Genomic DNA, 24,562 nt, shown 5'->3' with positions numbered 1-24,562 from the left:
TTTTGTTACATTTTTATGTTGCCGAGCCTGATTAAAACGGCAGTTGCGGCAGTTGTCATTTTTTTTCTGTGCGGCTCGCGATCGGACCAACTTTTCGTCTTGATAAATCGCGATTTTTGGCGATCGTCGCGAGTGAAATGTGATATTATTGCTTTCGCCAATCATCCCGAATAATATCTCGTTCAGGTGAGATCGCACTTCCTCCCATTTCCTTTTCGTCAACCACGAATTCGCGTATTATTCTTTTGAGGTTAACTCTCTCTCTCTCTCTCTCTCTCTCCCCCCCCCTCTCTCTCTTTCTCTCTCTCTCTCTCTCTCCCCCCCCCTCTCTCTCTCTCTCTCTCTCTCTCTCTCGTCAAATGTGACTTTCTTCGACCTTTTAACAGCTAATCGTTGCGCGAAATTATTTGCATGATAACGCTATTGAAACACGCATTCAGTCGACGGTGTCGCGTGAATATTGGCGCAAGTACTCGTGATTACCTTTATTTTTTCTTACTTGAAAAAATACAGGAACCGACAAGAATCTATCTTCCATGACGTCACAAAGTTTAGATTGATAAAATTTTGAAAATTGAACTCTTAATTTAAAATTGTTTTCCTATTCTTGCGTTATCGTAATTCGATTTTATTTCAAATTAATGTAATATTCAATTCTTTATTTGTTTACACACCTTCACATTTTCTAATTTATATTTATATACAGGGTGTTACAAAAGCATCGGATTTGCTTAGCACCATGCGATAGAGAATGAAAATCTAAGAAGATTTTTCCTCAACGAAAATGTCGAGGGAGGTCATCATTTTTTGCAAGTTCCCAATTTTTGCCATCGTATATCTTAGTAACTAAGCCTTAAATTAAAATTCTATTAAATTAAACTCGACCTGAAATTAACTGAAGAATGCAGTTTTGTTAATATTTTAATTCCATAAAGTTTATTTTGCGAAAAGCCATTCATTTTCAATCACTTATAACTCGAAAATTATTGATGCCTCGACATTTTTATTGAGGAAAAATCTTCTTAGATTTTCATTCTCTATCGCATGGTGCTAAGCAAATCCGATGCTTTTGTAACACCCTGTATATTTTAGTAGGATATCATTGCAATTCTCTCGACTATTTCCTGAAATTAATACTGACAATTCATCTATTCCTTCTCTCTCTCTCTCTCTCTCTCTCTCTTTAATACTTTTCTATTCTTTTTTTTATATTGTATAATGAAATATTACTTAACACATTTCAAAACTTATTTAGAATTTTATTTTATAATATAAGTTTTGGATAAAATTTAACTTTTTATATCTTATATTAAATATATACTTTTTTATATTGTTTTTTTTTTATCAATTTTTTCTTTATAAGTTTCTTAGTGTTTTGCTTATTTTAATACTATCTTTTACTAACAGTGTATAATATTATTGTTACAGTGTAGTGCAGTGATTATATAAAGCATGTCGGAACCAGTGTCGACAGAGGCAAAACCTTCCGAGGCAGAGCCACTAGAGGTAGAATCATCAAAGTTGGAGCCATCAGAGGTAGAGCCATTAGAGCTGCCAGAGACAAAGTCATCAGGGCGAAAGCCATCAGGAATAAGACCACCGACAAAAATTGAAAGACTTTGTTCATCTAGGCCGCGTAGACCAGATATTCCGCCACCTTCCCCAGTGAAATCAGTGACTACAAATCTCAGTGAGTCTTTGACAAAACTGTGTGTCGTTTTATTTTGTATATATTGCATGTTTATTATAGTTTTATATTTGGTAGTATTCTGTTTGATATATATTATCCATTTTTGTATCAAATGAATGTAGGATATATAAATATTTGATGTCAATCGACACAAGATATAGACACAATAATATTCCACGTCAGAAAATAAGTTCAGGTATCAAGACAGACATTAATAAATATTATGTACGGTTTTTGTAATGTTTCATTTTCTTATTTGTATAACATCTATAGTAGTAGAATGTATTTCAGAAGTTATGTTTCTCTTGAATATCTGTTTCTAATTTTTAGGACACTTTGTGAGCATTTGTTACTCGTGATTATTATACAAAATTTGATCACGATTTACTACATATATACGAATTACTGCGAAAATTAATAAATAAATGATAACAGTGAAAGGTATTTATGTTATTGTTTATTTATTAATTCAGATAAGTGCTGTAATTCCTGTTTATATAGAGTGGATCCTGAAGAGGATACCACGTGTTATACGATGTATATCTCATGCATTATTACACGCGAGTCGTTCTTTTTGGAGTACGTACTGCGAGTGACGCAGCGTGACGCGTCTCATTAATTCGTCGCAGCGTGTACGCACACGAGAATGTTACGCACGCCCACGACTCGCTCGTGAATAAGCGTGAACTCGCGCGTACGAGTCTCTCCCGCAAGTTGATCGCGCGAGTCGTTCCTCGACCGTTCGCGACGACGCATCCCTTGCGAGAGAGAAACTGGTAAATATCTTTAATAAAAAGTCTTCAAGAATTTTATAATTAATGAGTTGCACAAACTTATTATAAATAGTGAAAGTGGTTATTTTATATAAAAAAAAAAATTTATGTCAGCTTCAGCGTCAACTTGCGCCAAAAATTGTGATGAATCAAACTAGTCGTTTGAACGCAAATACGTTTTAAAGCAAATTTTTTAATAATTAATTCGTTCAAGATAATAATTATCATTATTTTTTAATATTTTTAATATTTTAAGATAATTAGATTTAAAATAATTACATGTGTGGAATAGATAGAAAAATATTGTATCTATTAATAATTATATTGTCTCGTTTTTTTAATTCTCTTATTATTATTTATATATGTATATTTTTTTTTTTTTTTTTTTTTTCTAAATGACTAATTTGATTCATCATACTTAATCGAGAGTGTAATCTGTATTTTTAAACGCATTTTTGAACAATAACTTGCTCTCTGAACAGTTAAAATAACTCATCAGGCGACTAATAATAGCATAAGATAATTAATAGATAACTTGAGAATTAAAAATACATACAAATCTTAGAAATAACAAATCTTAATAGATATATTTTTTAGGAATGCTTTATACAGTTAATATTTATTTGATGTTGTTATCATATGAAATAAGATATTTACGTTAAATGAAATAAGGTATTTACGTACGATCTATATAAAAATTCTTGATAATACTTAATAATTTCGCTGACAATGAGAAAAATTGTCGCAATATACTGCTTCTACTAACTTTAAGGAATAATGTTTTCTTCAATCGTTGGCCGATTTTTATTTTTTTTTAACACTTGCTACGATGTCTTACAATGTTCTTTCCTCCTTTTCTTCAGCCCAAAAATTTGAATTTTACTTTTTTTATTATTATATTTGTTTCTTCGTTTCTTCATTAAAAATCTGAATTTTTCTTATTGTTAGTTACATTAACTTTCTCATATCTTCTTTTCTTATATTTCTTGGATTTTTCTCTAATCTTCATAACAGATGCACAAAGTGCAAGTTAGTATAAGACACCAAGAGAAGAAGGACACATTTTATACATCGCTTTATGTTTCCATTGTGATCTCGGTGCATTTTTGCGGCGACTCATAACGAGCGAAGTGCGTTTTCTCGACCGTGTCTGTTGCATCCAGGGCACGTATCTTGCCTTATTGGTACAACACCATTGCATTGCCTTCCCTGCACAATCGTGCCGCCTTGACTGACGCATTGCGATTATGCAAGCTGTGTCGGTGTTTATTTCGCGTCCGAAATTTCATCCTGTTTCGTCTTTTCTCCCTGATTTCTTCTTTTCTTTTCTTTGATTTCTCTCGATCTCCCTGTTTTTTTTCTCTCATTTCGTGCCCCTTATTGCAAGAGATCGAGCGATCGTCTCGAATTTCGCAATTTGATCGAAAGATTCGAGGCTCATTTGCTTTTCGTTTCTCGTATTATTCTATAGGATATGTATAAAGAGAAAAATCGTATATAATTACTAAAATTTTTAAATTAAGAGAGAAATATGTTGAATACTATCATTGAAATGAATTGAATAAAATTAAATTTTTATTCAATTTTCATAATTTTAATTTAGCAGACTAATGTCCAGTGTAAATAAGTAAATTTCGATATATTATACAATTATATATATTTAATAATTTAATTCAAATAAATGTGAATTATATTAAATATAAATATAGTTTAACTGCGCGAAAATATATTTCTAATTTCGATAATAATTTTTAGAAAAAAAAATTAAGTCTTGGATTTAAAATTAGCCAAACATGTGTAATAGTAAAACGATTGGAACACAATGCGAAATAAAACGTTAACACTTTATTTATGATTAATTGGATGCAATCTAAAAAGATTATCCAAAACATTAAAATATATATTATTAGAGTTTGTGATATTCTGTAAATTACATGGCTTATTTCAATATTATGGATTTTCTACTCGCTTGCATTCGATTTTGATTAGTTAATTTTTTGACGAGAATTTGAAGTAGATCACGAAAAGATAATGAAAAGGTAAAAGTTCGGCGCTTCGCAATGACGTAATCATTATCGGTATGGTGTTTTGCCATAACTGTGACACCATCGACTAAATATGGAGAGATAAATGTTTTATGAGCGTGCGAGGCTGTGTCGATGGGTTATGCTCATTTCGAGCTCGTCTATTTGTACAAGGTGTTCAAGATATTAAAGCCGGTTTTAAAACCTCCATTCGAATTCTGCGGTCTGACGAAAGTCCACGGTAAATATTAAAGCTATTAAACACCATATGTGATCTATTAAAATGGTAGCACGTAATACGAGCTTGTGTGTTTTGCATCTCTTTTTTATCTTCGCGACTTTAAAGATTATAAATTGTTTTAAGAATTCTGACTTAAAAACATTTCTCTCCTGAAAGTTAATTATTTGAGAAAAATCCGAGCAACGTATAATATAACATAGGGTGTGTCGCATTCCACTTATGCACATTCATTTGAATATAGAATTTTATATATACTTATTTTTTTATTGATTTTTTGAGATTTTATTTTCGCAGTTTGACAGATAAATATATCACTAATTAATATGTCATGATTATCGACACATTAGTCGTAATCGCTTAATTATATTGATTTATTGCGTTACAATGCGAAATGAATTATATATAATAACATGGCTCTCTATAGTTATTAACCTTGTTTACGTGGATATCCACGCTTGAAAGAGCAAAGCGCCGGTATTCGATGGCTGCTTCTATGGATTACGTATCGAATGATTATACTTGATACCTTATTAACTTTAGATTCAGAACGTGGAATAATCAATATTGGTGAGATTAGCGAACTTGATGATATTTAGCGAATCGTTAATCGGACAGATTCTTCATATTTTATGATAGTGTCTAAAAATGTTATTAAAATTAAAAGGATAATTTTTTTCCTATTTTAATGTTAAATTTTCAATATAAATTTTAAATGATTATATAATTTTTGTTAAAAATATTACAAGAAGAAATTGTGAATATTTTTACGATATATTTCGAAGAAAAATAAAATTAACTTGATATTAGAAAAAAATCTGCAATTAATTTTGTAAATTTTTCTCAGGATGCACATTATTTTTTAAGACAATTATCTTTAATGAAAATTTCGTAGGAATTCAATTACAGCATACAATTAATTAGCGGTTGATATTTAATAGTATATACATATGTCAAAAGCTATATAAGATATATAGAAAATTAAAATATAAAAGCAATTCATTATGCGATGCGCATAATAATTCATAGAGACTCGCAAACGAATGATGGCGCCACGGTTTTTGCATCAGATCCTATTGATACATTTAATCACGGTTAACACGCTCGAATTAAAAAATACAGTGTATCCTGTCATTGAATCATCACGAGCGATCGTGCAACGCACATCACGTATGACTCCAATCATAGATTGTCATCGCGCAAGGTTTCGCATAAATTTACGTAGCAACGAAAATCATATGGAAATAAACGAGTTGTGCGAGTTTTAATAAGAAACACCTCTGTTTCTTAACTTAATTAAAAATATAGGATAAATTTGTCCTTGGTTCGAAATTTAATCAAAGATCAAGATTCATCTCGTAATCTTTTATTCTTTCAATATTGTATACATTTTTACATGCAATAATTTATTTAATGTTACATAATATTACGTTTATTAACATTTTAATAACTAAGCGGAAAGAAGTAAAAGTTCAGCAGAATTTATTTAAATCTAAACAGTAATAGTTCTAGATCATTGGAAGCAATGATCTAGAACTATTACTGTTTAGATTTAAATAGATTCTGTTGAAACTTTTGCTTTTTTCTGTGTAACATCAATAAATGAGGAAGCTCATTTATTGATTTTAAGATGCTTCAGAACACGTCCTGTCTCGAATCACATTTTTAATTTCTTTAAAGCACCGTCGATCGTTTGCTCGCGTTATTAAAAGCGAAAAGCAACGTACGCATAAAAAGGCGAATTAATGTAGATTGCACTATGATAAAATCGCCGAGATTTATGCATAATAATGGCTCGCGGCCGCGGCGGAGATACCTCGCCTCGGTTTGCAACCGCGTAATCGCGATTTCATCTCGTCGAACAGAGACTTCGACCCACGCAATCGACCTATTACAACAAGGCACGCACCCACGCGCCGCTTTTCCATAAATAATTAATCAGGTATCGCGCGAGAATCGCCGCGATATATACCCGGACGTATGTACCGGCGACTCCTTTTGCGGAGTTTTTTTCGCGGCGCACGTCGCGAAAACATCAACAAGGTGAATAATGGAGCTTTATGATGCCGACAGTGCGTAATCGTCACATAGATTGCGATATCTTACCTTATAGCTATCTCTGTAAAGAAATCGCTAAACTCGGTGGAAACTTAGACTTCGATCGGATATGTAGAAATAAAAAGAGAAAATCTGTGATGAATTAAATCTATGATGAATTTATTATAGAAATAAATATGATCATTAGATTCAATTATATACGTATATTAAAATTAGGAAATCAGTTATTTAAAATTAAAATTGTATTGAATATTATTATAAAATAAAATTATTAAATGTTAAAATTGATAAAATATAAAGTTATTAATTATAAATTTAAAATTAAATATACTTTTTTGATGAATAATAATTAGAAAACAACAGAAATATAAAGAAACAAATTTCTTATGAGAATTTATCATGAAAAGAGGAAAGGACGCGTTTCTTCTTATTGGTTTATTAAAATAATGAGATGCGATGAACGATCATCTAAAAATATCTCACACGATTGCATATTGCGCTAGAAATCGCTAGATCTTATCGGCGTCATCTGTACACACCCTGACTCATTAACGTCATTAACGATACGTTTACATAACTCTCTCTGTCTTGAGCCGATTGTGATCGACTTCCGATGGTGATTATCGCAACGACAATTACCAAACCAAGCCCTGATCCATTTCACGCCGAGTCGTCTTCCGTTGTATCTCTTCACTTCGTAATAATTAGTGATTAACTTACAATTAGCTATAATCAACTTTGTACGATCTAACTGGCGACATTACGTATCCCCAAATTTATTATCGGTATTACGCAAATTGGCCTTAAAGAAATAACAAGCTGATGTAAATTGTAAGTTTATTTATTATATTTAATATAATAATCACATTATTTTGTATTAATTAGTAATTAATCAATAATCTTGAAAATTTTTATTTTACATAGGTAGATTGCTGATGTAATAAATTTGTATTAAATTATAGCGCGATTCTCTCGCATTCACACGAATGATCATTAACAGGATAATTGACATTAATTAAAATTGATTGGAGCAAACTTTAATTAAGCGATGTTTTACTCTCGATTATGTGGCGAAGAGAAATGTTTTTTTCGCGCGAAAGAATACGCTGCTCTTTATTTTCGTTTTGCTATGATTTGCCTTATTTTGCATGACAACGCCAGATCAGATGGAGCCTCTCTGGGAATCGCGCGGTCGTCAAATAGACGAGGCTAGCTTGCGAAGAGGGTCAGGTAAGTGGCATTCGAGTTTTTCTCTATATTCTCGAAGATCGCAATGCATTTGTGAAATCCCTATACATCGCGAAAAATGGCAACAGTTAGAAATAGCAATAGATGACAATAGAATAATTTTGAAACTGCTTGAAACCTAGTCGCGCAAGATGTTCGATTTAAAATCGAGATTCCAAAACCGGACTTTATATAGCGAGATTTAAAATCATTTCACTTTTGCAACAATACCGATTATACATGAAATTTCGAATATAGCTATAAATTTATAAATTTGTCGATGTCCCTTTCTAAAAAAGGCATGTTAATAATGACATTGTTGTCGCTTTTCCGCGATGCTGATTAGCTGTCTCGATTCGCGTTGTGCGTTATATTCGCAAGGGTTAGCAGTTTGACAAATTGTCCAAAATAAAATAAAATAAAATAATAATATGTTTTAAATAATATGTTGTAATATTTTAAATTCGATTAATATTTTTGACAGTTATCAGCTGATTTCTGTCAAAAAATATTAATCGCGGATAAAGTTTTATAAGATTATAACATATTATATTATTTACAAAATATTATTATTTTAATTATAATAATATGTAGTAAATAATATAATATGTTATAATATACTTTGTTGACAGAAATCAGCTGATAACTGTCAAAAATATTAATCGAATTTAAAGTATTAAAACATATTATTTTATTTTATTTTATTTTATTTTGGACAAACTGTCAAATTGCTGATCATCGCGAGGACAGCCTCTCGATGCTATGAATATAACACGCAACAGAAATCGAGACAGCTAATCAACATCGCGAAAAAGAGGCAATACTTGCGAAAATCGACTTAACATGCCTTTTTTTAGAAAGAGATTAGAACACAAGCGCGTGCTACGCGCGTACCATTCCTCGATTTTATGTTAAAAAAAATGATACAGAAATCAGTTGATAACTGTCAAAAAATATTAATTGAGTTTAAAGTACTGTAACATTTTATTTAAAACATATTATTATTTTAATTTTTATAACATAATATTATTTTTAAATTTAATTAGCAAATTAACGCTTTAATCAGTTGATGTATGGCAAAAAATATAATAAAGCGTTAATTTGCTAATTAAATTTTAAAATAATAATATGTTAAAAATATTAAATAGTAATATGTTGTAAATAATATATTATAATGCCTTATCTGCGATTAATATTTTTTGACAGAAATCAGCTGATAACTGTCAAAAATATTAATCGAGTTTAAAGAATTATAACATATTATTTACATATTACTATATTTTACATTTTATAATATATTATTTTAAAATTTAATTAGCAAATTAAAGTAAATGTAAATAATAATGTCTTATCTGCGATTAATATTTTTTGACAGAAATCAGCTAATAACTGTCAAAAATATTAATCGAGTTTAAAGAATTATGACATATTATTTAAAACATATTTTAATTTTTATAACATTATTTAAACATATTATTTATAACATATTATTTAAACAAATTTTATATAAAAATATTCTTTTTTATATAAAATCGAGGAATGATGCGCACGTATTACGCGCTTGTGTCGTTCTAGTGTAAAAATAGTGCGTGATGATGTCGTTTGTATTGTGTGACATGTTTTTGCTTTGCGTTACATCATGTATATATATATAATTACATTATATATATTTATGTATGTATATATAATATTGCATATGTGTGAAATATTTGTAGTAATTTAATAAATGTAGCATTATCTTAATATAAGTTAAAAATATCTATATAATTAAAATTAAAACTAAAATTTTATTAAATTAAAATATTTTTTTAACATCATTATTTATTTATTATTACTCAAAGTATATAACTGCCTCAATAAATTTTTTCGAGAAAATATACGTTTGAAATTTTGTCGAGAGAATCGAACAAAAATCAAGTGAGTTATTGGAACATTTTATAACAATATCAAAATATCTATTTAAAAATTGTGATTTTTTTCTATTTTTTGCGGGGAAACAAATTCTCTTATATTTTTAAGTTAGTCGTATTGTATAGTGACGTCGAGATAGTCACATTTCAAAGAGAATCGTCTTCGATTCCGCGCAGATACCAGCGTCGTTCTGACCGAGGACACAGAAAGCTTTATGATCGGTGATCGAGTATGGGTCGGCGGTACGAAACCCGGTAGAATCGCCTACATCGGTGAGACCAAATTCGCTCCTGGGGATTGGGCAGGAATCGTCCTGGATGAACCCATCGGTAAGGACTATTTTAACGATCCTAGTCGATCGTACGAATTGTAAAGCTCAAGAGCAAATCTGGAAGAATGCCAAAGGATATCGGAAATCCGGAATTATTAAGAATTTTATTCTCTGTCGTCCTGACTAATCAAGATCCAGCATGAACTACACCATACTCCTTTTCACCCCGAAAGAATCTTCATTAATCGCGAATAAAGATCGGAATTTTCTTCAAATTAATACATAGATAGATGAAGATTTTAATTTTGAGAAAAACAAAAAAGATTGACGAAGCTCACAGAAGACATATGCAACCTTAAACAGGGAAGAACGATGGTTCGGTGGCGGGTAGTCAATACTTTCAGTGCGAACCGAAGAAAGGAATCTTTTCGAGACTCACCAGGCTGACCAGGGTACCATTGGGCAGTTATCAAATAAGCGCTACCTCGACACCGACATCGCCGCCCGAAAGCATCAGGGGCAGCTATCTGGGCAAATCCATGTCGCCGTCATTAAGTAAGAATCGCTGCAAGAGATACTCGCCACGTCCGTAGATATCTAACTAGCGTTGCACGCTACGCACCGTTTATTTTATTTCCCGATTTTAACTTTTTTACCCCCTTTCCTTCCTACTATATACATAGTCCTAGAATTTGTTTGAGAAAAATATCTGCCGATTAAAAAATTTAAGTAAATGATGGATATATTATTCGAAAAAGACTATTCTTAGGTAAATACTTTATTTAAAAAATTAGTAGTTGTAGCGCATTCTTGTTATATATGTAATGTGTGCTATTTGACAAAAATGTTATTAGAATTGAATAATAAAAGAAAAGCGGTGAAGGGGTGAAAGAGTTAGTCGATCGTGTTAGTCATTAGAGGCTTATGAAGAGCACAAAAATAATTATTTTAGTTGTAGGATTATAATGTTGCTTTAAAAAACATGCTACTGTAAAGTAGACACAATTAATGTAAAAGGGAAAAGGTTAATCTAGTTTTTTTTTAATCGGCGTATAGCATGAAAATAATTTAGTGTTGCATGACTTATCGAGATGTTATTTTTGAAATAATAATTTAATTTAACGCTTACACACACATACACACATTTATATCAATAGACTAATACTTCGAACATAAACGAATAAAGTTTTATTTGTTGTATAAGTTTATTAATAAAAAATATACATCAAACAAATTAATATTTACATATTTATAGGAAGCGATTTGTTTCCGTAAATGTATATGTGTATATGTATATGTATGTATATATTATGATAGAACACAAAAGCAATTAATTTTTCAACATGCAATAAAAGAGAATAATATTTCATTCTTTTATCCTGTATAAAAAGTTATAAATTTAATTTAACTGGAAAGTAACAAATTTTTTTTTCTATAGAATATTTAAGATAGAATACAATAAACACATTTGAATAGATATATTTATAGAAGCATGAGATAATATGATTTTGTTTTTTATTAGTATATTTAGAAAAAAGGAAGATTTAATATTATTGAAAAATTATTTAGCTGGTGGCTTTTAAATAAACGAATCGTTATATATTGATCGCGCATCGCTAAAAACTGTGAACGCAGATGTGTCGACGACAAGCTTGTCCTCGTCGGTGTCGCAGAGAGTGAAAGATGACCTGAAGATAGGTGACCGGGTGATAGTGTCAGCGATGCAAGGTAGCAAAACCGGCGTGCTCAGGTATCAAGGGCCCACGGATTTCGCCGGGGGCGAATGGTACGGCATAGAACTGGACGAGTCGATCGGAAAGAATGATGGTTCCGTCAGCGGGAAAAGGTGTGCATTTCCCTTGGCGAATATTGTCAAGAAATTACCCCTTTTCATTACATCTTCTTTATCGCACAGGGTGTCTTCGCGATCAAAGCAATTATAAAAACTCGTTGCTCTTCAAAAATCATTGCACTTGCTCTGCATTAAAGATTGTTAAAAAGTTTTCATCTTTTTGCTGAGTTATATTAAAATCCAGAAATGATTAATAATTAATATCAAGTGCGAATGTCGAGCAGATTTTCATAATCTCTTCTAGAGTCTTCTTCGAATTTAATGTAAGGAGGAAATTTTTATTTTTAAAAAATATTTCTATTTTTAAATTTTAATTTCTCTGCAACAATCTTAGGAATCTTTCCTCTTTCATTCGATTCGGACTCCCCAGAGCACGCATAATCTTGGAATGATCAAGACACGCATAGTTCGCATAATCTCCCCTTATTCTCTGCAATTCGTGCGTTCCCCGCGGAACTAACCCACCCGTTGATCCAGATACTTCGAGTGCCCGCCGAAACGCGGCCTGTTCACGGTCCCGCACAAGGTCAGCAAGTCACCATCCGTCAGAAAATCATCCATGGTGTACAATAAGCCGAGCGGCGGCAACATCCCCAGCCTCCAGAAGAGGAGCGGTTCGCGCGACTCACTCGCGTCCAGCATTGCCAGCGTCAACTCGAAACTGAGTTCGCCGATCAGCACCACGACGAGGGTAAGGTTCACCATGCCGGAATGAGGAAGTGCATCTGTCTCGCAACCCACCGCAGGCCGCTGTCTCGGCCCTATTTTTCTATTAATTTAGCCTGTAGAATGTGTTGTTGATGTCGCTGTTGGTCTCGTTGATGATATTAGGTGCAATCGACCTTTAAGTTTTTTCACTCAAAAAACTCCTAGATATCTTTCACGTTTCTCTTACGAAAAAGCGCCGAAATAAGCCTGGAAAATGATTTTCAAATCGATTTACGAAGGATTCAGCGCGATGATGTTATCCTGAAGAAGTTGCAGATTAAATATAACAAAAAGCGCGAGGATTCAAAACGCATTTAATCCAAAAATATTTTTAATTTATTTAGTTACAGAAAGTAAGTTCTATAAATTTTTGTAGAAAATTATTCTTTTCTTGTACTCAACTCTTTATTTCTAAATTCTTTTCTCTAAATGTACAAGGAACTACATTCAATCTTGGATGTTTAATTTAAATTTCTAATTCTTCTCCTGACTTTAGAAATTAAAAATTTCTTATATTTCTATACATTCTTTGTTTAAATCCTTCTTTCGAGTTTGCAATTAAGAGAAACTTGGATCAGTTTTACAATTCTAAAATTTAAATTGCAAAAACTGAGGATTTAATTTAATTTGCATCAAACTTGTTACATCTAAATTTTTCTTTAAACGTCTTAAAGTGTGGAACTTAATTCCTTCTTGTATCCTCCGATCTCGAATCCTCCGATTTAAATTCCTCTGAATTTCTTAAAGGTCGATTACGCGGTAAATTGTAGTCAACGTTCTCGCTTTTTATATCCAATCTATATATTCCTTCTACTATCTATATATTTCTTTAACAAACACCATATCTGTATCTTAACATGCGTGATGTCGTGCGAATTAATGTATTAATTGTTATCTAAGGTTGCCGTTAAGATTTTTGTGCACGATCTTATCTTTATTTATTTATTGTTTTTGTTTCCGTTTACATCAGACATTGCAGAGGCCTGGCATGCGCATGTCGACACTTGTTTCACGAGATTCACTGCAGGTGAGACCATAACTCCAGTAATAGCTCCTGATTAATTAATTATCCTCGCCAATTAGAAGCGATCGCTGATAAGCCACACCCCGCGATTCTCCTCTGTCGCCCGCAATTAGTTTCGTATATTAGGATAATTAGGATAATTAGCGAATCGAATTAGTTGATTAGCGAAGCTCGATCGTTAACAGTCTGTGTGACTGCGTTTTATTTATTTATTAATTTTTTATTATCGTTTTCGTCTGAGCTTGTAATATATAGCGATAGTCGATCTGTGTGTATATAATGTTAATAAAATCCTACGTCCTCTTTTTCTCTTCCTCGTAAATTCTTTTCTCTAGTTGAATATATCTCTAGGTGAGTATATCTCTTCTCTGTATGTCGCTTCTTACACGCGACAATTAACAGTTTGCCATCATTGTATCCGGTACAAGGTTTCCTAGTGATATCGTACGAGATTATCGTGGCAGCTCGATTAATTTATATCTCGAAAACATTTTCCACGACACAAGTTAAACGTAAGTCCGATGTGTTCGCGTTGGCGTAAAAACGACGACCAGCATCATCGAGTCGATTAATCAAACTCGCCATCGTTCGATCGGATAATGCGATGTAACGTGTTTACTCTTAATTTGTATTGCTAATATCGCGCGTTGTCGATGTAAAGAAGAATATTATCTTCGTGTCCACAGCTATCTCGCATTTATTAAAAGCCCGTGGCGTAAATTCGATGACAGCGCGGCAAAGCTGTTGCATAATGCAAAATGCGATGCGAGCTAACAATTGATCGATTGTTATTAAAATTTAATGCCTAATTTAATATTTGAGCCTAATTAATATTTTAATACAATTAAATTTGAATCGTAGTATTTTATTAGTCAATTTACTTCGTTTGTACTGCATTGTAAAAATTTGTACAATGCGACAAAAAAATTGCTTTTTTTAAATTTGTACCAATTTGTACTTAGCCAGCGTTTCATGGCTTTTAAAAATTTTTACAAAGAGATATACTGGTGTAAAATGGTGTAAAAGAATCAATAATTGTTCCCAATATCGCAAGCTAGCTTTACCAGTAGAAATAAGTATAAGATAAGTATAAGATAATAGAGAATTTTGCCTTATTTGAGCCCGACAGCTTTTATGAAAAGTAAATATTTAAAAAGAATCCAGAAATAGACTACTTCAATTCTGCGTTTCTTCTTTACGTTAACAAATCCATCGCGAATAATTTATATAGAATATTTTATCGTAAATTACATATAATAATATTAATACATTAGAATTATATAATTAGTAATGTGTGCGTTATCGCGCGTTAATATATTAATAATACAATAAAACAATTCTTTCCCTAAAATCCTTCCCTGAAAATTCTTCGCAGTACTTGTGATTTTGAATTAGAACCCAGCTCGTGGTTTTTAGGAGATTCTGAAAGAGAAGCTGCAGGAGATAGAGTTTCTGCGGAAACAACGAGATTTGGAGCGCGAAAGGGTCACCAAAGTGGCAAATCAAGCTGATCAAGCGGAGCAATCGGCGCTTTCTATCAAACAAGAGTACGATAAGGTAAGATATTTATAGCGTCAATTTATATAAATGGATTTTTAAAAGATCTGGAATTTCGAAGTACCGCGTCGCTTATTACTTTTTACTTTTTGCTTGTGTGCTGGAAGCATATATATTTTATTATTGATTATTTTTATTATTGATTTATTATTTTATTAGTAAAATTTTCTCTATCATTATTGAAATTATTATCGACGCGATAAATTGAAACTTTAGATTGCCAAAGAGTTTTGTTCCAGTTTTGAAATCCTTTTGTTCATTGAGTTTTTATTTTTTTTCCGCCATTCTTCGTCGTTGACGATGTTTAGTATCGCGAACAGATGCAACAATCGGTCAACGAAGCGGAGATTGCTGTCACCGAACTCGTCGGTGAGAGAAACGGATTGATGGTGCAGCTGGAAGAGGAGAAACGAAAGTGCGAAGATCTTCTTTTCCGTTTCGAAGAGGAATCCGTGAATAAAGACGACATACAGGTATGTACATTAATATCAAGCGTATACATACATAGTTATGATTATTTATCAAATATAATAAAGGCTGAGTATCTCGTTAAAATACTCGGAACACCCGGTAAGTATATCTACCTATGCTACCACTTGTTTTACATATTTGATAATAATAATAGAAATGTCTCAGAGATCTTCATCTTATCATAATAATATTTTTTTTCATGAACGTAAAATTGATCTTAGAGACATATTCTACATAATAAAGACAAATAATATTCAATTTTTAAATTTTTGTTACGTTATTACTTTGATTTTTTTCGCCTTTGTTCTGTTTATTAAACATAAATTCTCTCAATATTAAACGAAATCTCATGCATAATGTTAGGTGATTCTGGACGATATTTATATATTATTCGCGACAAATATTGTACACTGCTTTCGTCCAAATTCACACGGGATAATGGTGGCGGGTGATGTAAATTACAACACACGCTTAGCTATATCAATTTGGCAAAGAGCTCAGAAATTAGCAGCGCGCAAAAAAATATAACGCATCTCTTGTTATATATAACAAATTATTTTACATTTTAATAATATATGCACATATAAAACAAAAATATCAACGTAGAAAAATTTTCCCCCTTATGGTTCTAAGCTTTATTTTTTAAACAATCCCGAAAGAAAGAGGAAAATCTGTAATTTTTTGAAGAGAGAAGAATACATTCAGTTCTCCGGTTAATTTGGCAAACTTACCGTTTATTTTCAGAAAGAGAGATCTGAGCAAAGTGTGAGTATCCGACGGTCCTTGGCAGAAGTGATCCAGTTTTTCAGCACCATTAATTTAATCATCAGTCTATACCTGCATCTTTGCATTTCGTCGCAAGCTTTTTCGAAGAGTTGACTGACGTGTGCAACGCGCGAAAAACGCAAAAAAGAAAAAAATGCTATCGCTAACTAATTTTGCACTGGCCGTACTAACAATGCTAAATTATGTATATATTATAGTTAACTATAACGCTAAATTATACTATATCAAGATCCTACCGCGTGTCTTGAAAGAAACATGCGCGATATATTTGCATGGAATATTTTTTTAAATTATAAATTGTTCAAATTATTATATATCGTTAATGAGGATATTTATCGCGACTTTAATGCGAGATACAATAGAAATCTTGATCTAATAATATTAATTTAATCACGCTTTGCTGTTGTGTAATTGAGAGAGCTTTTTAAATCACAAGTTTTGTATGCACAGAGGTATTGGGATGTGTTCAACAATTACTGTACTTTATAATAGTATATTTTAAATATTAATTAGAAAATCACGAAAATCTTCATTTTAATATGAAAATGAGATCATAATAGTTTTCTATTATGAGCGATAAGCCAATAATGAAATAATCGCGAAGAATTTATACGCTCAGTTTTTGATAACTGTGCTTACACGAACGAGAATGTCGATCCTGTTATTAATTTTTTTATAGCTCCGCTAATTTTGTTTTTCTGAATTTTCATGAATAAATATTACCATCTATTATTAGCAAGAGTTGTGATATTACTAATAGCAAATTTCAATTATTATACATAAATAGTTTAAACCTTTTCTCTTTTAACAAAATTTTGATGGCATGATTAATTACTTCACTTTTAAAAAGAATGATTAAATCCAATGAGTATTTAAAGAATATAACTTTTGTTTTGAGAAATATTTAAATGACTTTTGTTTTCTAATTATATTGCTTTTTTCTAAATTTTTATGTCGTTTGTTTTGAGAAATATTTAAATGACTTTTGTTTTCTAATTATATTGCTTTTTTCTAAATTTTTATGTCGTAAAAATATGAAATCAAAACGTAAAAAATTTTGAACAAAAAAACAAATTATTTTCTTTTTTCCGATCAACGAAGATAAATTGTATTCTACAAATTTACAATAAATTTATTAAACCTTTTTAAATGAAAAAAAAATAATTCAACATTAATATTTAATAAAACTTTAAGTTATGATAATCTATACGATTTTATATTTACGAACATAGTTACGAACTTGAACGAACAAATTCTATGTATATCTAATCGCTTATAACTCGAAAACTATTGTATGATTTTGATATTTTTACATTAAAGGATTTTTTCTAGATTATAATTTTTAATATAATTAAAAATATACTATGCATATATTGTGCGATGATTGTATCACAGAACACTTAATTTTATAACTACAAATTATTGTAAGCATTATATACTTGTTCATTAATTATTGTACTTATTTATTTATTTATTTATTATGCATAGTTTTGTTTTTTTTTATCAGTTTTGTATTTTAAGTAATTTATATTATTTAATAATATCTTTTCAATTTTGTTTGTGGTTTGCTCGAATGTCAGAATCGAATAATATATTTTTTTTTTGCATTTTGGATACACGCGTACAATTATTTATTTTTTTTTGTTCTTTAACCTGATAAAATATTTTTTTTACATATATGGACAATCACACATTGTGCTTTGCATATCTCAGCGTGCTTTCTATTTTTCGGTAAATACGCTTTCGAGTATTAATATACTTATTATCTCAATTGGTAGAAATAAAATAATGTTTTCATTACATTTTTTTATGTTCTTTAAACAAGCTTACGTAATAATTCTTAAGTAATAAAAACTTTTATAATTAAAGTTAGTTCGAGTTTATTTTAAAATCAATTTATTTTTTATATAGAATGTATCAATTTTTTCGATATTATAAACAAATGCATCACATGAATTTAAATACTCTATAGTAATACATATTTTATAATATTAATATATGATTACGATTAATTTATTTCGAAATGTTACTTACATTTGAAAAATATGATCTATAAAGTCCAAGTTAAATAATATTTTTAAAAATAGATCTCTATCTTTGCATAAATAAAATACTAAAAATTTTATATAAATATAATTCATTTTAAATAATTTTGCAATTATATTATTACATAAATTCTTTATTAATAAAAGATACTATTATTTTATATTTTTTATAATGGAGGAAATTACACATAATATTATTATAATTATAAATAAATAATTATAATACTCGAAACGCGATTACACTATATATGATCTCGTATCTCTCTAAAGACTAAACAGCTTCCCTTATCATGCTAGGTCATAAATACTGTAAATGAAAGCAGGATCAAGCAGCTCGAGGAAGAACTCGCTGAAGAGCGACGAGAACGTGTCACTCAGTTGGAACGCGACAGCATCAAACTCTTCGAGGCCGAGGAGGAATTGACGCGGCTGCGTAACGAGATCAGCTGTGCGACGAGCTCGCACAATTCTCAGCTTCATGGTATCCGATAATTCTTACATTTAGATGCGATCAGCTCTTATAAATCTCTTACATTTAAGCTCTACGTGATTTTATTCAACTTCCCTCAACTTCTATTTTACCGGATTTGGTGTTTAGATCTGGAGAGCCGTAATCAGAGCTTAGAGGAGATCAAGAATAGCCTGGAGGAGGAAGCGCGGGAGAAATCGAACCTGGTGAACGAATGCGTGGAGCGCATCCGGGAACTGGAGCTCGAGTTGGGCAAAACGCAGCAAGAGAGCACGTCGCACAGCGAGTCCGAGAGTCGTTTGGAGAAAGAATTGGAAGCTGCTAGACGAAGCCTGCAGAACAAAGAGACATTGGTAGAAAATATGAAACAGGAATTCGAAAAGAGTACAAATTTCTTGAACGAAGAGCTGCGAAAGTCGAAACAAACGATCGAAACGATGAGGAGAGAGAGCACGAGCGAGAAAGACTCGTTGCTGTCGGAGTATCGACAGACAATCGAGGAGAGAGATCGGTTGATCAAGATAAAGACCGAGGAGTTGGAGAACGAGTCCAAGAGGTTGCTAGAGCAGCAGAACATGGCCCTGGAAGGCTTGAAGACCGAGAACATTAAACGTATCCATGAACTTTCAGAGTCTTTCAAGCAACAATTGCGCGAGAAAGACTCGAAAATTGAGGAAGTCTCGCAGCAACTCAATCAGAGAGCATCTGAAACCGAAAGACTGTTGGCTGAATTGGCCGCAGAACGAGAGCTTCGCAAGAAGAAGGATGAGGAACTAAACGACGCTTTACGAAAGTTGGAAGGTATATGCTGTAAAAATTATTTAATCGATTAATTAAGAAGGTTTTGATAATCGAAAAAATTATTTTTTATAGCAAATAATTTTTATTTATTTATGTATTGTTTAAATTTCTTTATAATTAATTTTTGGTTTTATATTTATTTAATTTTTAAATATTCTTGATATCTTGAGTGCTTAGTTTATTAAAATAATAATGTTCGCATTTTATATATAAACTACAAAACATAATAAATAATAGATCAAAAACTATTGGCAAGATAAAGTTTTCGAATTTATTTTGCAGAGTTAAGTACGAAACTTAAATTAGCCGAAGAAAGTAACAATGCGTTGTCGAAACAGATTCAAGATTATAGAGCCAAAAGTGAAGATAATGTAAGAGTTATTCACGAGAAGCAACAGCTGGTGAGTATAACTGTTTTTTATTTTAAACGAATGTGATATGTGACAATAAAATTAAAATTTTTTATTTTCTACTATGTTATCGGTCCAGGAGCAAGATTTAGCTAATTTAATCGCCTCGGAAGAGAAATCTACCGCACAACTAAATAAATTAAGCGAGGAGCTGAGAGTGAGGGACAGAGAGCTCGCGGAATTACGAAATGCTAACATGACGCAATTAGAAGAAATAACTAAACGTTTTGAGGCCCAAATTAATGAAAAAGTCAAATATATCGAAGAGATAAACGCGGACATCGCGCAGAAAGCCTTGATGCTCGCTAAACTAGAGAAAGATATTGCTGAGTTAAAAGCGATTATAGCGAGCAAAGATGAGGAGATTAAACATCTTCTCGAAAAGACTTCAGGTAAAATTAAATGCAGAATCTATTTTAAGAAAAATATTTTTAAAAAATTAGATTAAAATTTTTAAATACATAAGAGAGTAAATATTTATTTATTATAAAAAAAATATATTTTTTTATTTAAGATAAAGCTTGAAATTAAAAAGAAATTATAAATTTGCTTAATTCTTAGTTTAATTAAAATTGATTATATATTAAGTTAGATTTTTATCGCAAGATTTTTTTATATCTTTTAGAATTGAAAGATGCTCTCACGTTATCCGAACAAACGAAAACGAATTTGGAGAGCGAACTTCGCGTATTTGAGTCGAACGTGCAGAATTTGAATCAACAGATCGCGAGATCGGAAGAAAAAATATCGCAACTGTCATTGCAAAAGGAAAAACTGGTTAGTATATAAAGAATGATTGTTCGATGATTAATTATTAATCCATTAAATTCATGATATTTTCATTTATATTTTCATTTATAGGAGTGTGATGTAGCTAACGCGATTAGTAACTCCGCCGATTCATCGGAACAGCTATCAAAATATAACGAAGACTTGCGAAAAAAAGAGAAGGAGCTGGACGAAGCTCACGAGAAGATCTTCCATATCGAATCTACGTTGAAACAAATAGAAGGAAAATTGTCTAATACTGAGACAGAATCAAATAAAAACGCAGCGTTAGTCGAGCAATTACGTTCGGAAAAATCAAATTTGGAATCGCAAATATGCGATACTAAAAAATCAAATGCAGACTATGCCGAAAAAATACGCGAGTACGAACGAAATGAAATTGAATTATCGGCGAAGTTGAAGGAAAGCGAACATATTAAGACAAATTTGGAGAAAAAATCTGACGGAATCATCAATATTATGGACAAATTAACAAAAAAAGAAGAAGAGATCGCTAATCTTCGCGGGGAGCACAAAACTTTGCAAAATTCCCACGAAGAACAGATATCCTCGTTCCAAAAACAAATTGCGGATTTGTCGACCGAATTAGCGACTTCGCGCGACGAGATAACAAATTTGCAAAAAATCAAAAATAAACTAGAGGCCGATCAAAGTGCGAATCTATGGTCGATCGAGGAATTAACGGAGAAATTAAAAGCCGAATTGGATGCATCATCAAACTTGAAGAACTCGATTCAAGAGAAAAGCTTGAAGCTTCAGGACACGGAAAATAAGTTGTCAGAATTGCAAAAGACATACGATGCTTTGATTAACGATAAAGCGGCAGCGGATAAGAATTTAACCACATCTTTAAATACCATGACTAGCGCGGTAGAGGAATTGAACGGCAAATTAAACGACGCTGAAAAAATGATTAGAGAAAAAACGGACGAAGTATCGAAGGCGAGAGCGGAAACGGAAAAATCGCAAGCACAAATAGTCGAGATGGACGCCATAATATCTTCCATGAAAGAGGAGCATATTCGTAACAGTGAGGAGCTGAAAAACACACAAGAAGCAGCTGTGCAGAAACAGAGTGTAGTAAACGAATTGACTGAAGTCAAGGCTGCTTTGGAGAACTCAGTGAAATCCTTGGAAACTCAATTATTGAATTTGAACGAGGAATTAGACAAGAGAGAGAAGCTCCTGATAGAGATGCAATTTAGGATAAAGGAATCGGAAACTTCTAAAAAGGAAGAAATGTTAAAGCTACAGAATTCGTTGGAATGTGAGATTGTGGCAAAGCAGAAGGAGATCGAAGACATAAATAGGCAAAATAAAGAGCTAGAAGAAAAATTGCGATCATCGCAGGACGCTGTAGATAAGCACAAAGTCGATTTAAATGATAAAGAGAATATTATCGATAAATTGAAGGCGCAGATGAAGGCTTTGGAGGATACACAGGTGGAAAGGATCAAAGCAGAACAACAGTCGCGAAATGAGGAAACCAAGTTGAAACAGAATGAATTAAGCAGTGCGCATAATCGGATTCATGAGCTGCAGCATACGATAAACGCACTGGAGAAGCAGCTAAAGGAACAGGCTGATCTGGCGAGAACTAGAGAAAATAATGAGAAGGAAATGAAGAAAAATGTCCAGAACTTGCGAGAGAAGCTGAATGTCGCCAAGACAGAAGAGACGCGACTTCTGGACGAGCTGAGCCGCCTGGAGAAGGAAAACAAGCAGGTCACCGCGAAATGGACGGAGGCGACAAATCAATTGAAGTTGTCGCACGAAAATTTGAAGAACGCTTACGATGGGTCGGGTGACATGAAACAACAACACATTGTCGAGAAACTGCAGGAGGAGAACGATACCGCGAAGAGTCAGATAGATTTTTTGAACTCCGTGATAGTCGACATGCAACGTAAAAACGAAAAACTGCTATGTAAGATCGAAGTTCTCGAGATGGGAGTTCCCGCTAATGAGGCCGAGGACTATACTCGAAGCACACTGGATAAGCGAACGGCGGCGCCCCGTATGTTCTGTGATATTTGCGATCGGTTCGATCTACACGAGACGGAAGACTGTCCTAGACAGGCTCAGGATTTCTCGGATAGGGTCCCCGAGAGAACGGCGAAGTCGAAGAAGCAATCCGTGGAGAGACCGTATTGCGAAAACTGTGAGATGTTTGATCACGACACGCGCGACTGCGATGACGCCGAAACGTTTTAACGTTTTAACGTTACGCCACGCTGTCCATAAATCCATTTTGTTTGCTTGCCAAAATTTCTCGCGTGTAGTTATAAAGAAATCTGTTTTAAACTTTACAGATTATATATATATATATATATTTTTGTATGGCAGATTTTTCGATTATATTCTAAATCTCTGAGTATATATATGAGTCTTCCCGCGCAAAACGTAAAACGCATAATACGTAACCATTAATGTACCCTAAAATATTGTAAATAACTTTTATGCTCTCTCTAAATATGACGCGATTTTATCAAGATACTGTTTAAAAATTTTCTGGACATATATAATTATCCTTATATTATTGAGTCCGAAATTATATATTAGACATAACAAATTGATAATTACACTAAAATTTATTGTATAAATTATTTATTGTATGTTAATTGGATTATCTCAGAAATTGTTTAATGTATTTTGATGCTTTGGAATAGAGAACAGAAATAATTAAAATTTTTGATGTTAAAAATTCAAGATAATTAATTATTGTTAATTTTATGCAAAGATGTATTTGAAGGGAGCATATATTTGTTTTTGCTTTAATATTTATTTTTTAACATCTCTGTGACGAGTTACGTGTAATTTTGTATATATTAGAATTAACTTGTGTTATCCCTTCATTTAATATTTATTTTCTGCGTTTTTTTTTGCGCACTTTAAGAAAACAGTTCCTGCAGTGCTCGCTAATAAAAGGCACAATTTCGGGCATGAGAGGATCAATTTTGGTGCCCTTCTTCAATATATGCTTATGATACTCTCCATTGAGAGATTCTTTACAGTCTCTTCGTCTAATAGGAAGAAAAAAAGAAAGTAGAAAACATACATATATATCTCGAACGATTTTGAAGTTGACTTAAAGAAATATCATGACCTGCTATTGTCTTGCCTCTTTGTTAATGAGTCTTCTTAGGATTGAAGATATATTTTCTAAGTCGAATATATATTGTTGTAACATCCGATGTTGGAGAGTTAGTGCTTTGTAAATAAGAATAAATAAATTCTTCACGCGAAAATCTGTAAATTTTTTATATATATATGTATATCAATCAATATGCATAGGTCTTCTTATCTCTATTTCAGAGAGCTGTATATAAATCTAAATTTTAAAATATATAAGAAAGAACACTTTTCCAAAAGGGATAATACTGACTTGAGTTATAAATAATTTTTATTTGTTCTTTAATCATTCTAGCTGTTATGACATATACATACGCATTATCAGT

At 32.0% G+C, this 24,562-nt stretch overlaps 1 protein-coding gene across 7 annotated transcripts; it reads left to right on the top strand.

The window, feature by feature from the left end:
* Positions 1-11: 11 nt before the first annotated feature.
* Clip-190 (Cytoplasmic linker protein 190) lies at positions 12-24,562 on the top strand. 7 transcript variants are annotated; one of them, XM_083045500.1, is made up of 17 exons: positions 26-186; positions 1,429-1,690; positions 7,945-8,013; positions 10,098-10,250; positions 10,556-10,747; positions 11,828-12,038; positions 12,522-12,735; positions 13,723-13,779; positions 15,193-15,333; positions 15,654-15,806; positions 16,549-16,569; positions 18,933-19,116; positions 19,234-19,905; positions 20,188-20,306; positions 20,395-20,707; positions 20,941-21,092; positions 21,177-24,562. In XM_083045500.1, the coding sequence occupies exons 2-17, from the start codon at positions 1,453-1,455 to the stop codon at positions 23,316-23,318; spliced, it is 5,031 nt and encodes a 1,676-aa protein (XP_082901626.1). In that variant the 5' UTR covers positions 26-186; positions 1,429-1,452; the 3' UTR covers positions 23,319-24,562. The 7 variants fall into 7 exon arrangements, with proteins under 7 accessions (XP_082901631.1, XP_082901629.1, XP_082901626.1 ...); XM_083045499.1 differs by having other exon boundaries at positions 27-186; positions 15,642-15,806; XM_083045503.1 differs by lacking the exon at positions 7,945-8,013 and having other exon boundaries at positions 24-186; positions 15,642-15,806.

The sequence above is a fragment of the Prenolepis imparis genome, unplaced genomic scaffold, assembly GCF_030444845.1.
Source record: "Prenolepis imparis isolate NDT839.2.m4 unplaced genomic scaffold, iyPreImpa1.0 SCAF_9, whole genome shotgun sequence".
Classification (NCBI taxonomy): domain Eukaryota; kingdom Metazoa; phylum Arthropoda; class Insecta; order Hymenoptera; family Formicidae; genus Prenolepis; species Prenolepis imparis.
Note: the sequence above shows the minus strand (reverse complement) of the source record. Positions and strands in the feature narration are given on the sequence as shown.